We start from the raw sequence: 17,500 nt of genomic DNA on the forward strand, positions 1-17,500 counted from the left end.
CGGAGGAAACAGGGTCAGATTTTTGACATTCAAATGTCTCTTATTCAGAAACTAGAGGAACTATTGAAATAAGTAAAGTATCAGAATGTAGGAAAGAGTTACACTCCAACAGGGTCAAGTTAAACCTGTGAGATTCTTTCAAGTTCAAGACAAAAAAAATAAAAAACTCATGTCGGTAACGGAGGGAATGAAATATGCAGCACTTTTTGGTCAATAAATCCAAACAGTGATAACTCTTGGTTCTCACTTCCATATCCTTAACAAACTGGTTTGAATATTTGCTTCATATAGTTTTCTACCATATGGTACAAGATTAGGTTGAAAAACCTCTGACTTTTTGACTCATGAGATTTTTTATGAAGAAAGTTCATGGTAACGGAGGGAAAAGTAACGGAGGGAAAATTGTACAAACAAGTAGAACAGAGTCCAAACTTTTTTCATCAAGAGCCACAGACTGGAGCTGAATACAGAGAATAAATGAAAAATGTGCATGTTTAACACGTTAGAATGAACCGTCAGTCTTTATTTATGCGAAGATCTTTAAAACCAAACACTAAAAATATTTGCTTTAAATCAAGGTTTTATCAGGTAGATTTTCAAAAAACTTGCAGTAAAAATATATTTTTTAATTGATGCAAGGTCATTTGAGCCAATTCACCTGGAAGTCTGAGGGCCTAGAAAAATTTGTCTGAGGGCCGCATTTGGCCCTCGGGCCATAGTTTGGACATGCCTGAAGTAGAAGGTGCAGGATTTTACATCATTTGTCACTTTTTTCTTCTGAATATTTTAATATTACTTCAAAATGAAAGAAACTATTTCTATAAAATATGTCAGTCCTTCCAAGAACATTTTTATCATTTTAAATACTTTTTTTTTTTTTTAAATCCTGTCCCTTCATCAACAGTTCAAAGATGGAATAACACAAGATATGATGAAATACAAACATTTATTTACATGATTTTCAGGTCTTTGAAATTTGGGAAATAATTTTTGTTCCATGTTTCATTCATGGTCTGTTTAAAACAGATGGAACTTTACAACCAAAAATGGAACAGAAAAAAGGTCAACAGTTTGATAAACTCGAGTACATATGTATCTGTTCAATACACTTTTATATCAGATGAATTCACTTGAAGTTTTGGCCTTGATGTTTTACTTCTGTTTGACCAGGTCCATGTGTAAATGTGTGTGTGTAAATGTGTGTGTGTAAATGTGTGTGTGTAAATGTGTGTGTGTAAGTGTGTGTGTAAATGTGTGTGTGTAAATGTGTGTGTAAGTGTGTGTGTGTAAATGTGTGTGTGTAAGTGTGTGTTTCATAAATCTGCTCCATCACCAAATCTTCAACCAACAAACTCCACAAAAAGATCAAGAGAAGAAAAACCAAAACACTGCAAAAAACTTGGCCAAAATGTAAAATCTAAACACTTAAATCTGTCAGAAAATGATTTAGAAGTCGAGAAATGTCGTGTCCGTGCAGCGAGATCATTTTACTGGACAAGTTTTCTTCAAACAATCGAAATAGTTTCTGAGGCTCAGTTTGAGATAAACAAACTTAAACCAGTTTAGGATCAGAGTTCATGGACTGAGAAGAAATTCAAAGATGATCAATTCTAGACAGAAGTTCTTAAATCAGTCGTACGTGTTTGTAGTTCGAGTAAATCTGAGCCACTGAATCTAAAAACAAGTGAAGAGTTTCGGGTAAAAACTCTGGAAGAAAAAACATGTGACACTTTTTAAGATTAAACAAACAATTCAGAACCAGTGAGTAAAAAATAAATCTGAAAACAACATGAAAAACCCGATAGAAATGAAGATAGAATCAGTCTGAGCCAAAAAAAACCCTCACAGTTCAGTATTTTTAACTTCTGGTCGTGGGCGTCTGAGTCTCAGGAGATTTCACTCAACGGTTGTGTGTGTTTTTGTGTGTTTTTTGTGTCTGTGTGTGTGTTTTTTGTGTCTGTGTGTGTTTTTGTGTGTTTTTTGTGTCTGTGTGTGTGTTTTTGTGTGTTTTTTGTGTCTGTGTGTGTGTTTTTGTGTGTTTTTTGTGTCTGTGTGTGTGTTTTTGTGTGTTTTTGTGTCTGTGTGTGTGTTTTTGTGTGTTTTTTGTGGTTGCGGTCACGTATCTCAGTTGTGTTTCTGTTCACGCTCCACAGATCTGAGGAGGAGATAAAAGTCCCTCTGAGGTTCAGCTTCTGTCTCTCTACGTGAACTTTAGACGGGGTTTTTTTCAGGGACGATACCGATACCGATACCGTTTAAAATCGCCAACTCATCGCCAAAAAACTGTGATTTTTTTTTTTGGCCTGATTTTTATACTTTCCCCAAATTCTGTCATTTAAACTTCCCCCACAGCCTGTTTTTACCTAGAACACGAGAAGAGAAACAATCATGTTCTGAACATTTGTGTTTCAAGAAAGATTCATATTTGTAAAAACATAAGAACAAAATAACGTCTTGTTGTTGGTCCGGCTCCTGTTGGGCAGTTCTTTTTCTTTTCTTGTTCTTGTTCTTTTCTTGTTCTTGTTCTTTTCTTGTTCTTCTTATTCTTGTTCTCGTTCTTGTTCTTGACGCTTCAGCCGAGCAGAACTTTCTTTGTTTTTCCGTTTGGTTGTTCATGTGTTTGTGGTTTTTCTGTTTCCTCGTCGGTGCAGAGCAAGAAAAAAAAAAAAAAGATGGTTTTGAGTGACAGTTGGAGGAAACGGTGAGAAGAAAATAGAAACAAACTGCACATAGGCTCAGAGCAGGAGAGTCAAACTCATCAGAAAACTCATGTCATATAAACCCCAAAAATAACAAGAAGTTCAAATATTTGTGCAGAGAAACACAAATCTATTACACAAATCTTTTTAAACTGATGAACTTTTTCTTTTACAAAATATTATAATATTATGAACAACCTGAAACTTTAAGAAAAATACAATTTCAACACAAAGTTTGAACATGAACTTGTCTGTAAACAGGAATAAGTCCATTTTTGTTGTAAAATCCTGCACTCGGCTCCACTTTTCTCATGTTGGACATTTTTCTGATGAGGGTGTCACGGTCAACAGTCAAAACGATCGTCCTTTAAGAGCGTTTGGAAAGAGACAAGTCTTCATTTGTGCTGCTCTGGTGGGAGGGGCCACGTACAGAGACGCTGGAGACGCTAGGGGTGTGCAAAAATATCGGAATATCGATATATCGTATCGTTTAATGTGATGATACAGTATCGATATCATGGGCTATTGTATCGATATTTCACCAAGAGTATTTTTAGGTGTGTTTTACTAAATTATTTTGTTACAGCTGCAGTTTTGTTGTTTGTGGAGTGAAAGGAAACTCATTTATGTGACGCATTTGACATTTTTACTGTTTTGATGATTAAAATGTTTGTGTTTCATATGAACTTTGCACAAAAAGTGGTTTAACAAAGACTTTTAGTATCACAGACATGATTTAACCTTTATTTTTTATTGAACCGTATCGAATCGATTTGAAATATATCATATCGAATCGAAAGTTCACTGTATCGAGGTATGTATCATATCGTGGCCTGTGTATCGAGGTATGTATCGTATCGGCAACTTCTTAATGATACCAGCGCTAGGAGACGCTGCTGTGATAAACACCACAGAAATTTAACAACATTTTAATAGAAAATATCATTCAAATATTTGAGTAGAAAATCAGCTGAGGGTCAGATTAAAGGTCTTGGAGGGCCGGATCTGGCCCCTGGGCCTTAAGTTTGACACCCCTGGTCTAGAGTGTGTAATTATTAACAGATACAAGAATGTAAAGGGTTTATCTGTTAAGAATCATTTAAAGATCCTGTTGTGGTCAGACTTGGTCTCGTATCTGTTTTTGTTTTATGGTGTTTGTTTGTTTGTTTGTTTGTTTTGTGTTGTTTTTTTGATAAAACTGTCATCACCGTCCCAAGACAAATTTCTCCCATGGAAAACAATTAGTGCTGTCAAGAGATTAAAAAAATTGAGAGATTAATTATGATCTGTAATTAATTAATCTAATTAATCTCTTTTTTAATCTCACCTGAAAATTGCTGAGAAAAAGCTTCAACTTGAGTTTTTTTCATTTAAATTCATTCTGACATTATTGTGGCAGATCAAAAGACTCATATAGAACAAAAAAAGTGACTTTATAAAGTCATTTATTGTTTAACAAACTTTAAACTTTATCATCATTATTATTCCTGTTACTAATCTGCATCAATAAATTCAACTTTACGACATATAAACATAACGACTCTAGATCCACATCAGCTGTTTGACATTATAATGTGTTTAATTCAGTTTTGTTCAAATCTCACAGAAACAAAACTTAAAACCACATCACTAATTTACATAAACTAAGTGAAGATAAAACTCCAGCTCTTGTGTCGCTGATGTGGTTCAACTTGTGTCGGATTAAAAGACATGACTCAGGTGAATATGAGTGTTCTCCCTGTGTCAGAGGGGTGTTCTGCTGATGGTGAGTCTGTTCTGTGTTTGTGTCATGATGTTTTCAGACATGTGCAGGTTTATCACACATGTGGCGAGAACGAGAATGAAAATTACAATTCTTTGCGGGAGCGAGTGGAGCAGGACTGAACAGTGCGACTGTGTCCCAACAACATAAAAACAGATTTTATAATAAGACAAGTCACACAGAAACAGTAAAGTTAGAGATTAAAAATAAGATTAACGTGATTAAAAAACATAACGCGCTAAATATGACTAAATATACAAATACTAATCGCAATTAATGCGATAATTTGACACCCCTAAAAACAATAAAGGATTATTTTATTTTATGTGAACGACGTGACGCTCAGGGACGATAAAGAGACAAAAGGAAGAAATTCAAGCAGGGACATCGAAGACATTTTAGGACCAGATGAAAATAAATGCAGAAAAGTCTGGAGTAAATCTCTGAGACAAGTTTGAGAAAGACAAAAGGCGAATCACCAAAAAAATAAAAAAAATAAAAAAATGAGCAGTCAGGCTGAAGGACGAAAAAGAAACCCCCTCGATCTTTTGAAGTATGAAACGTCAGATCCCAAACGAACTTTCTTTGGGAACGTCAAGAACAAGAACAAAGCTCTTATGTTCTTAGGAAGTGTGAATAGGTCTTTAAGGTCCAGATATTCTTTTATTTATTCCTGAAACAGACACAAACATTTAAAATAGTTCCACAGCAGCTGCTCCTCGAGGAAAAAACTCACTGCGATAAAGAAAAACTCGCTCAAAAAGTCCGAAGAATAAAATAAAAGTTCTTTAATGGCCAAAGCGTTTCACAAATCACAGATTACACAAGAAAGAGAAAAGAAAAAAAAACACAATGAAATGCTTTGAAACTTTCTGAAAATAATTAAAAATAGTTCGTTGGTGGACGTTTTGTAAAAGGAAACTCCTCAGAAGCTCACAAAATTTTCTGGATATAAATAATGATAAATTTAATATTCTGAACAGGTTCCACATTTAAAAAGTTGTTCTAGTTTTGTGTTTTGTTCTGAGTGAAAACAACAATGATCCAGAAGAAGAAAACATTTGATTACATTCATGTCTGTAGGCGATTCTTCTGGTTCTTCTGGTTCTTCTGATATTGGTTTTGTGTGGTTTGTTTTTAAAGATAAAGATCAAAATGTGGGGTTTGTTTCAGTCGGTTTCGTTCCAGATCTCCGGGCTTTCGTGACCTTTAGCAGCTTTTTTCGGTTTTCTTCTGGTTGCAAGATGATGGGAATTCTCTCGGGTGTTTTCTTCTGATGTGGAGCAGAAGTTTTGCGGTTGAGATGTTTCTCTGTTTTGGAAGCTTCTTCAGAAAACGGTTTCGAGCCCCGAGGGGAAAACGTGCACGTGTGGGCGAGTCTGTGGTCTGAAGGAAGGAAGGAAGTCTCGTGAACGGAGAGATGAGGAGAGGAGAGAGAGAAGTGAGAGCGAGAGCCGAGGAACCTCCAAGTTACACCCGAGCGTAAAAGTGTAAGAAGCAGCAGCAGAAGAAGAAACATCAGACAGAAACTTTTCAAGAAAAACTTCTGAAGGAACCGGCGCGAGGAGCAGACGACCAGAGTGAAATGGTGAGGAGCTTCATTCACGCAGCACCACAGATACGACTCCATATCACCACAAAACATCAACTCTTATTGTTCTCAACTTTTGTTTTGGGATTTTAAAACACGGTCCTGGTCCAGCAGAAGTAAACATCAAGGCCAAAACTTCAAGTGAATTCATCTGATATAAAAGTGTATTGAACAGATACATATGTACTCGAGTTTATCAAACTGTTCACCTTTTTTCTGTTCCAATTTTGGTTCTAAAGTTCCAGACGTTTTAAACAGACCATGAATGAAACATGGAACAAAAATTATTTCCCAAATTTCAAAGACCCAAAAATCATGTAAATAAATGTTTGTATTTCATCATATCTTGTGTTATTCCATCTTTGAACTGTTGATGAAGGGACAGGATTTAAAAAAAAAAAAGTATTTAAAATGATAAACACACTTTATAGAAATAGTTTCTTTCATTTTGAAGTAATATTAAAATATTCAGAAGAAAAAAGCCACAAATGATGTAAAATCCTGCACCTTCTACTTGTTTGTACAGTTTTCCCTCCGTTACTTTTCCCTCCGTTACCATGAACTTTCTTAATAAAAAATCTCATGAGTCAAAAAGTCAGAGGTTTTTCAACCTAATCTTGTACCATATGGTAGAAAACTATATGAAGCAAATATTCAAACCAGTTTGTTAAGGATATGGAAGTGAGAACCAAGAGTTATCACTGTTTGGATTTATTGACCAAAAAGTGCTGCATATTTCATTCCCTCCGTTACCAACATGAGTTTTTAAATTTTTTGTCTTGAACTTGAAAGAATCTCACAGGTTTAACTTGACCCTGTTGGAGTGTAACTCTTTCCTACATTCTGATACTTTACTTATTTCAATAGTTCCTCTAGTTTCTGAATAAGAGACATTTGAATGTCAAAAATCTGACCCTGTTTCCTCCGTTAACACTTGACTGAACCCACATACAGTATTTTTTGAACTATTAAGGTTTTGTGTCTGCGTCACATAATCACATGACCTGTTGTTTCTGTCGCTGTATCGGAGTCAAACTCTCCATCTGGACCAACGTGTCGTATTTGTGTGCGATAAAATCTGAATTGAATGACAATAGTTTTGAGCTGTGTTGCTGTTCTGAGTCGGTCTGTTAAAGAAAGACAAAGTGTTTGTATCAGATCTCAGCTGATAAAGATGGAGGTGGAGAGCGACAGAAAAACAGACGGATGGAGCCACTGAGTGAAGGACCAGCTCCACACAAACCAAAAAGAGATTTACACTAAATGAAATTATAGATATCAAAAGTATTTTTTTCTCGTAGGTATTTAGAATGAAAACCCACTTTCTCCAGATTATGTCCCGTCATTATTCACGTCCGCCTCATCGCCAGTGAAACGCAAAGCAAAACGTTTATTTATTTCCTATGTAAGAAGATTGAACATGAAAAAACAGAGAGTGGAGGACGGACACAGAGCGAGCGCTGATCATCATCATCTTCATCATCTTCATCTTCATCATCATCATCATCTTTATTCTGGACTCATGGTCCATTTAAAAAACCGACAAGGACAGTGACAACACAAAACAATAATCATTCATGTTTTTAAAAGAACCTCACCAGTGTCTCCACGTGTTGGACTGATCATTTATTGCACTGAATCTCAAATTTGTGAGCGACATTATTATTTCATTGTCTGATTTGTTCAGTCTGCAGATAAAACTGTACATTAAAATTCTTAGTGCAGCTTCCAAAGTTTCCACTCGAGCAGAAACAAACATCTCAGTCGCACTCGTCCATCGTGGCTCCTCAAAAGCCTCATTGTCATTTATATGAACTTAAAAATAAAAAATAAAAAAACATGTTCATTTCCGTGACGTACCATTTTTAGCCCCTTTTTAAACCCTTTTTTGAGAATCAAGATTTGAACTGGACTGTTAAAAAAATCACCAAATGTTGAACATTTGAAACAGTTTATGTGTGAAGCTCCTGTTAAAAACAAGAAAACACAACATGGTCCCATTTTCACATGGAATTTATGGCCTGTGAAAAATAATTTTTCTTTGAAAGACCAGAAAAAGACCTTTCATAGTCAGTGTTGTGGAGTAACAGATTACATGTACCAGAGTAATCAGAGTACAAATGATGAGTAACTGTATTCAGTTACAGTTACTGTTTCAGTGAGTGGGAATTGGATTACAGTTACTTTGTTGAAATAAATGGATTACACAGAGGGATTTTCCTGTGCAATATCCCCTTTTTTTCCCCCAGTTATTCCACTCATTCCTGGAAACTAAACCAGGTCTAAACTAGATCTCAACCAGGTCTTAACCAGGATTAAAACCACGACTAAACCCAGGATTAAAACCAGGACTAAAACAGGACTAAAAGCAGGTCTAAACTAGATCTAGACCAGGTCTAAACCAGGTCTAAACCAGGTCTAAAACATGCTGCATGGACGTGTTTCTTCGTTTTCTATCAATAATATTTTTAATTTGGTTCAGTAAATCTGGACTTTTTTATTTTCTTTTATCAGACAAAACATCTTTTGTTACGATTTCCTCGTCTTTGTTTCTCTACAGCAAATCAAGTAATCCAAAGTATTCAGATTACTTTACTCACTTTAAGTAATTTAATGGATTCTGTTACAAACTACATTTTGGGGTGTGTAATCTGTAATCTGTAGGGGATTACATTTTAAAAGTAAACTTCCCAACACTGTTCATGTGGCATCATTTTTAAAAATACCCGTGTACGTGTAAACTTCAAGCTTCAAAATATGTTCCTGTGTCTGTACTGACTCTGATCGGAGATCGTTTAGATGAAGTGTCCCAGTGCATGTGTACGTCCACTAGTCAGAAGGCCCACTAGACAGAAAGCCCACTAGTCAGAAGGCCCACTAGTCAGAAAGCCCACTAGTCAGAAGGCCCACTAGTCAGAAGGCCCACTAGTCAGAAGGCCCACTAGTCAGAAAGCCCACTAGTCAGAAGGCCCACTAGTCAGAAGGCCCACTAGTCAGAAGGCCCACTAGTCAGAAGGCCCACTAGTCAGAAAGCCCACTAGTCAGAAGGCCCACTAGTCAGAAGGCCCACTAGTCAGAAAGCCCACTAGTCAGAAGGCCCACTAGTCAGAAGCCCACTAGTCAGAAAGCCCACTAGTCAGAAAAGCCCACTAGTCAGAAGGCCCACTAGTCAGAAAGCCCCACTAGTCAGAAGGCCCACTAGTCAGAAAGCCACTAGTCAGAAAGCCCACTAGTCAGAAAGCCCACTAGTCAGAAAGCCCACTAGTCAGAAGGCCCACTAGTCAGAAAGCCCACTAGTCAGAAGGCCCACTAGTCAGAAGGCCCACTAGTCAGAAGGCCCACTAGTCAGAAAGCCCACTAGTCAGAAAGCCCACTAGTCAGAAAGCCCACTAGTCAGAAGGCCCACTAGTCAGAAAATCCTTCCCTCTTCTATTGGTTGGTCAGCAACATTTCTCTTGAACAATTGGTTATTTTCCAGTGCTGGTTTTATTGTGACACACACAGACACACACACATACGCACACACAGGTCAGAGGTGGTGTTGTGGTTTTGTTGTGTGTTGTGTGTGTTTGTCGTGTGTTTGTTGTGTGTTTGTTGTGTTTTTGTTGTGTGTTTGTTGTGTGGATTGTTAGATGTTTTTGTCTCAGTCTTTTTGTGTAACTGTTTCTGCTCCAGTTGGAACCGAGACAAAAATTCAGATGTGGAGTTTTGTGTGTGAGCTCATGTTTCTCCAGTGATTCATGAAGACCAGAGAAGATTTGTGAAGTCTCTCACTTAAAGCACCACCCACTCACTCCAAGCACCACTCACTCACTTAAAGCACCACCCACTCACTCCAAGCACCAAGCACCACCACTCACTTAAAGCACCACCCACTCACTCCAAGCACCACTCACTCACTTAAAGCACCACCCACTCACTCCAAGCACCACCCACTCACTTAAAGCACCGCCCACTCACTCCAAGCACCACTCACTCACTTAAAGCACCACCCACTCACTTAAAGCACCACCCACTCACTTAAAGCACCACCCACTCACTTAAAGCACCACCCACTCACTTAAAGCACCACTCACTCACTCCAAGCACCACCCACTCACTTAAAGCACCACCCACTCACTCCAAGCACCGCCCACTCACTTAAAGCACCACCCACTCACTCCAAGCACCGCCCACTCACTTAAAGCACCACCCACTCACTCCAAGCACCACTCACTCACTTAAAGCACCACCCACTCACTTAAAGCACCACTCACTCACTCCAAGCACCACCCACTCACTTAAAGCACCACCCACTCACTCCAAGCACCACTCACTCACTTAAAGCACCACCCACTCACTTAAAGCACCACCCACTCACTCCAAGCACCACCCACTCACTTAAAGCACCGCCCACTCACCCACTCTCCCGGGTTCCCGCGGTGTCTTAAAAACTTTTAAAAGCTTTTAATTTGTGAATTTGGAAATAAAACCTTTAAAACATTGTTTCCCAAAGTCTGGCTCGCGGGCCTCAGGTGGGTCACAAGAGGATTTTTCTTTTTTGTGTCGTCTTGTCACGATCTGAATGTGACTCTTTGATGTTCAGTCTGACACTGATCTGCTGCTGCGTCTCCTCCTGAACTCACTACAAACACACACAGACCCACTGATCTCAAAAATATTCCGATTTTAAGACGTGTTTTGTATCATTTCTAATTTTTTTAAATTATTTTATTTGACTATTTTCTTCCAAACAAAATGTTCTACATTTAATGTCCAAACAGGTGACTTCTGGATCCTTTTATTGCTGCTTTAATCACTGTTTTTCAAAAACTCCACCTTTATTTTGTGGTTTAAGAAAAATGTCTATTGACTTGAGTCGTGAAGGTTTGTGACGTCCCCAGAAAGCACCTTTTGGAAACTCTGGTTTAAAAGACCTGGAAAAAGTCTTGAATTTTTATATTTGGGTCTAAAAATTTGTGCAGTGTAACTTCTCTGTGTCGCATTTCTCCTCAAAAGTTTAATTTGTCAAACTCCAATATGTGACTAAACCAGGTCTAAACCAGGACTAAACCAGGTCTAAACCAGGTCTAAACCAGGACTAAACCAGGACTAAACCAGGACTAAACCAGGTCTAAACAAGAACTAAACCAGGAAAACCAGGTCTAAACACAGGACTAAACCAGGACTAAACCAGGTCTAAACCAGGTCTAAACCAGGACTAAACCAGGACTAAACCAGGTCTAAACAAGGACTAAACCAGGACTAAACCAGGTCTAAACAAGGACTAAACCAGGACTAAACCAGGTCTAAACAAGGACTAAACCAGGTCTAAACCAGGACTAAACCAGGTCTAAACAAGGACTAAACCAGGACTAAACCAGGTCTAAACAAGGACTAAACCAGGTCTAAACCAGGACTAAACCAGGTCTAAACAAGGACTAAACCAGGACTAAACCAGGTCTAAACAAGGACTAAACCAGGACTAAACCAGGTCTAAACCAGGTCTAAACACGGACTAAACCAGGACTAAACCAGGTCTAAACAAGAACTAAACCAGGTCTAAACCAGGACTAAACAAGGTCTAAACCAGGACTAAACCAGGTCTAAACCCTGTAATATTCCACAGTACGGCATTAATCGTGTCCGTCTCCGTGGAAAAGCCTGATTTTTAAACGTTTCCACGAGCCGCCTCGAGAAAGTTCCACACTGTAGCTTTAACATGTTTTTTTCCTTAGATCTGCTTCGTATCTTTTGTCTTAAAAACGTCTTAAAAAGATTTGAATTTATCTTGAAGAAACTTTATCTAAAAAATTCTGCTGATTTTAAGTTAGATTTTTTTTTTGTGTGTGATGTCATTTGCTTGTTTCCATGGAGATAGTTTTAATGCCGTACGGTGGAACATTCCGGACAAATCCATAACTCTGTGTGTGTGTGTGTCCTCAGGTATGGCTCTGGTCACTCTGGTCCTTCTGGTCTGGACTCTGGTCTGGTCTGGACCGAGCGCCGCTTCACAACACGGTAAAAAAAACAACTTTATTTACTTTATTTAAGTCTGTTTTGAAACAAATACTCTCATACTTTTACTCGAGTAGATATTTAACGTGATACTTTTACTTTTACTTAAAAAAAATAAATAGATAAAACCAGGACTAAACCAGGACTAAAACAGGACTAAACCAGGACTAAATCAGGACTAAACCAGGACTAAAACAGGACTAAACCAGGACTAAAACAAGACTAAAACAGGACTAAAACAGAACTAAAAAAGGACTAAACCAGGACTGAACCAGGACTAAACCAGGACTAAAACAGGATTAAACCAGGACTAAAACAGGACTAAAACAGGACTAAAACAGGACTAAAACAAGACTAAAACAGGACTAAACCAGGACTAAAACAGGACTGAACCAGGACTAAATCAGGACTAAAACAGGACTAAAACAGGACTAAACCAGGACTGAACCAGGACTAAACCAGGACTAAACCAGGACTAAACCAGGACTAAAACAGGACTAAATTAGAACTAAACCAGGACTAAAACAGGACTAAACCAGGTCTAAATCAGGACTAAACCAGAACTAAAACCAGGACTAAACCAGGACTAAACCAGGACTAAAACAGGACTAAAACAGGACTAAACCAGGACTAAACCAGGACTAAAACAGGACTAAATTAGAACTAAACCAGGACTAAAACAGGACTAAATTAGGATTAAACCAGGACTGAACCAGGACTAAACCAGGACTAAACCAGGACTAAACCAGGACTAAAGTGGGTAGTTCCACACTGTAGCTCTAACACGTTTTTCCGTAGATCTGCTTCGTATCTTTGTGTTTTTTGTACTTTTTGTTCTTTCACTGCTGCAGAATCAGAATCAAACAAACAAACGTGAGACAAACGTGTTCCTCTGCTGCCCTCTGGTGGCGGCGCGGTGCAGGTCACATGTTACACGTCGTAAAAAGGTCATCAAACTTTATTATCGTGGACTTTGACCTGTTTTTTACACGAGAAAAATAAACACACCGAAGAGGAACAAGGACAATAAAATTTAAAGAAAATTAAAGAAAAAAAAACAACACATTTTTATTTCTAAAGCACGTGAGATTTGGATTTTAAAACTAGAAAACCAGAACTAAACCAGGATTAAACCAGGTCTAAACCAGGTCTAAACCAGGTCTAAACCAGGTCTAAATCAGGACTAAACCAGGTCTAAACCAGGACTAAACCAGGACTAAACCAGGACTTGAGCAGGACTAAACCAGGACTAAAAGAGGCTTTAACCAGGACTAAACCACGTCTAAACCAGATCTAAACCAGGACTGAACAAGGACTAAACCAGGTCTAAATCAGGTCTAAACCAGGTCTAAACCAGGTCTAAACCAGGACTAAACCAGGACTAAACCAGGACTAAACCAGGACTAAACCAGGACTAAACTAGGACTAAACCAGGACTAAATCAGGTCTAAACCAGGTCTAAACCAGTTCTAAATCAGGACTAAACCAGGTCTAAACCAGGTCTAAACCAGGACTAAACCAGGTCTAAACCAGGTCTAAACCAGGACTAAACCAGGACTAAACCAGATCTAAACCAGGACTGAACAAGGACTAAACCATGACTAAAAGAGGCTTTAACCAGGACTAAACCAGGACTAAACCAGGTCTAAACCAGGTCTAAATCAGGTCTAAACCAGGTCTAAACCAGGTCTAAACCAGGACTAAACCAGGACTAAACCAGGACTAAACCAGGTCTAAACCAGGACTAAACCGGGATTAAATCAGGACTGAAGCAGGTAGTTCCACAGTGTAGCTTTGTCTTTTGTGTGAAAAATAAACATCGAGAAAAACTAAAAAGTCTCTGAAACATAAATTTTAATTTTACTTTAAACGTGTCACTGTAATAACTCTCCGCGCTGGCTCCTTGCGCCCCCTGCAGGCGACTGTAAGAACTTCCGTCTGCAGTTCGAGCGGGTCTTCTCGGTGCCGGGCGAAGTGGCGATGCTGAACAGCACTCTGCTCTCGCCCTCGTGCCTCAACCTGTCGGCCGAGGCCCCCGACGTCGCCTGGTACCGGCTGGACTCCGACCGGCCGCTCGCCAACCGCAGCGGGCGCCTCCTGGTGGCGGCCGAGACCCTGTGGTTCCTCAACGTCACCCTGGAGGACGCCGGCGAGTACGTGACCGTGGTCAGGTGAGACGACCGCTTCTGACCAGGTTCTGCTCCGTCTGGTTTTGAAAACCAGACCCAGACTTTTCAGATGTTTCTCCTCATGGACGCGAGAAGATGCTGAAGTTTTGCACCGTGTGTGGACTAGAACAGGACTAAACCAGGACTAAACCAGGACTAAACCAGGACTAAACCAGGACTAAACCAGGACTAAACCAGGACTAAACCAGGACTAAACCAGGACTGAAAACCAGAGCTGAACCAGGACTAAACCAGGACTAAACCAGGACTAAACCAGGACTAAACCAGAGCTGAACCAGGACTAAACCAGGACTAAACCAGGACTAAACCAGGACTAAACCAGGACTAAACCAGGACTAAACCAGGACTAAACCAGAACTAAACCAGGACTAAACCAGGAACTAAACCAGGACTAAACCAGGACTAAACCAGAACTGAACCAGAGCTGAACCAGGACTAAACCAGAACTAAACCAGGACTAAACCAGGAATAAACCAGGTCTAAACCAGATCTAAACCAGGACTGAACAAGGACTAACCAGGACTAAACAGGACTAAACCAGACTACTAAACCAGGACTAAACCAGGACTAAAACCAGGACTAAACCAGGAATAAACCAGGACTGAACCAGGACTAAACCAGAGCTGAACCAGGACTAAACCAGGACTAAACCAGGACTAAACCAGGACTAAACCAGACTAAACCAGAACCAGGAAAACTAAACCAGAACTTAAACCAGGACTAAACCAGGACTAAACCAGGACTAAACCAGAACTGAACCAGAGCTGAACCAGAGCTGAACCAGGGCTAAACCAGAACTAAACCAGGACTAAACCAGGAATAAACCAGGTCTAAACCAGATCTAAACCAGGACTGAACAAGGACTAAACCAGGACTAAACCAGGACTAAACCAGAACTGAACCAGGACTAAACCAGGACTAAACCAGGACTAAACCAGGACTAAACCAGAACTAAACCAGGAATAAACCAGGACTAAACCAGGACTAAACCAGGACTAAACCAGAGCTAAACCAGGACTAAACCAGAACTGAACCAGAACTAAACCAGGACTAAACCAGAACTAACCAGGACTAACCAGGACTAAACCAGGACTAAACCAGAGCTGAACCAGGACTAAACCAGAACTAAACCAGAACTAAACCAGAGCTGAACCAGGACTAAACCAGAACTAAACCAGGACTAAACTAGACCTAAACCAGGACTAAACCAGGACTAAACCAGGACTAAACCAGGTCTAAACCAGGACTGAACCAGGACTAAACCAGAACTAAACTAGAGCTGAACCAGGACTAAACCATGACTAAACCAGGTCTAAACCAGGACTGAACCAGGACTAAACCAGAACTGAACCAGGAATAAACCAGGTCTAAACCAGGTGTAAACCAGGACTAAACCAGGACTGAAACCAGGACTAAAACCAGGTCTAAACCAGGACTAAACCAGGACTAAACCAGGACTAAACCAGGAACTAAACCAGGTCTAAACCAGGACTAAACCAGGTCTAAACCAGGACTAAACCAGGTCTAAACCAGGACTAAACCAGGTCTAAACCAGGACTAATGCACCTTTTTACTCATTGTTTTTACCTGTAGCACTTTGAGATTATTTTATGTAAAGTGCAATATAAATAAAATAAAAAAAATTAATAAATAAATAAACCAGGACTAAACTAGAACTAATCTAGGTCTAAACCAGGACTGAATTTTTGTTGTGTTTCGTTGTGTTTCGTTGTTTCGTTGTGTTCGTTGTGTTTTGTTGTTGTGTTCGTTGTGTTTTGTGTGTTGTTTCGTTGTGTTTCGTGTGTTTCGTTGTGTTTCGTTGTGTTTCGTTGTGTTTGTGTGTGTTTTCGTTGTGTTTTGTTGTGTTTTCGTGTGTGTTTCGTTGTGTTTCGTTGTGTTGTTGTTTTCGTTGTGTTTCGTTGTGTTTCGTTGTGTTTCGTGTGTTTTTGTGTTGTGTGTTTCGTTGTGTTTCGTTGTGTTTTGTTGTTTTCGTTGTGTTTCGTTGTGTTTTGTTGTGTTCGTTGTGTTTCGTTGTGTTTTGTTGTGTTTTCGTTGTGTTTCGTTGTTGTGTTTCGTTGTGTTTTGTTGTGTTTGTGTTGTGTGTTTCGTTGTGTTTCGTTGTGTTTCGTTGTGTTTCGTTGTGTTTCGTTGTGTTTCGTTGTGTTTTTCGTTGTGTTTTTGTTGTGTTTCGTTTGTGTTTCGTGTTTTTGTGTTTTCGTTGTGTTTCGTGTTGTTGTTGTTCGTTGTGTGTTTTCGTTGTGTTTGTGTTGTGTTTCGTTGTTTTTCGTTGTGTTTCGTGTGTTTCGTGTGTTTGTTTGTTTCGTTGTGTTTCGTTGTGTTTTCGTTGTGTTTCGTGTGTTTTCGTTGTGTTTTGTTGTGTTTTCGTTGTGTTTCGTTGTGTTTCGTGTGTTTCGTTGTGTTTCGTTGTGTTTTGTTGTGTTTTTTGTGTTTTGTTGTGTTTCGTTGTGTTTTGTTGTGTTTCGTTGTGTTTCGTTGTGTTTCGTTGTGTTTCGTTGTGTTTCGTTGTGTTTCGTTGTGTTTCGTTGTGTTTCGTTGTGTTTCGTTGTGTTTCGTGTGTTTCGTGTGTTTCGTGTGTTTCGTTGTGTTTCGTTGTGTTTCGTTGTGTTTTGTTGTGTTTCGTGTGTTTTGTGTGTTCGTGTGTTTTGTGTTTCGTTGTGTTTCGTGTGTTTTGTTGTGTTTCGTTGTGTTTTGTTGTGTTTTGTTGTGTTTCGTTGTGTTTCGTTGTGTTTCGTGTGTTTTGTTGTGTTTCGTTGTGTTTCGTTGTGTTTCGTTGTGTTTCGTTGTGTTTCGTTGTGTTTCGTTGTGTTTCGTTGTGTTTCGTTGTGTTTCGTGTGTTTTGTTGTGTTTCGTTGTGTTTCGTGTGTGTTTTCGTTGTGTTTCGTTGTGTTTCGTTGTGTTTCGTGTGTTTCGTTGTTTTCGTTGTTTGTCGTGTGTTTTGTTGTGTTTCGTTGTGTTTGTGTTTTCGTGTGTTTTGTTTGTGTTCGTTGTGTTTTGTCGTGTTTCGTGTGTTTGTTGTGTTTCGTTGTGTTTCGTGTGTTTTGTTGCGTTTCGTTGTGTTTTGTTGTGTTTCGTTGTGTTTCGTGTGTTTCATTGTGTTTCGTTGTGTTTCGTTGTGTTTTGTTGTGTTTCGTTGTGTTTTTGTCGTTGTGTTTCGTTGTGTTTTCGTTGTGTTTTGTTGTGTTTGTGTGTTCGTGTGTTTGTTGTGTTTGTGTTTTTGTGTTTTCGTGTGTTTCGTTGTGTT

The 17,500-nt window shown here is 39.2% G+C and overlaps 1 protein-coding gene across 1 annotated transcript in view; it reads left to right on the top strand.

Annotated features, from left to right (window-relative positions):
* Positions 1 to 17,500, top strand: part of LOC110169110 (uncharacterized) — a 70,668-nt gene that overhangs the window by 27,536 nt on the left and 25,632 nt on the right. The window contains 2 exon segments of the mRNA XM_055150631.1: positions 11,978 to 12,052; positions 13,968 to 14,220. Of these exon segments, the coding sequence (XP_055006606.1) occupies positions 11,980 to 12,052; positions 13,968 to 14,220 (326 nt within the window). The 5' untranslated portion in view covers positions 11,978 to 11,979.

Source organism: Boleophthalmus pectinirostris, unplaced genomic scaffold (genome assembly GCF_026225935.1).
Source record: "Boleophthalmus pectinirostris isolate CB_2022bp ecotype Guang Dong unplaced genomic scaffold, ASM2622593v1 HiC_scaffold_1, whole genome shotgun sequence".
NCBI classification, from domain to species: Eukaryota; Metazoa; Chordata; class Actinopteri; order Gobiiformes; family Gobiidae; genus Boleophthalmus; species Boleophthalmus pectinirostris.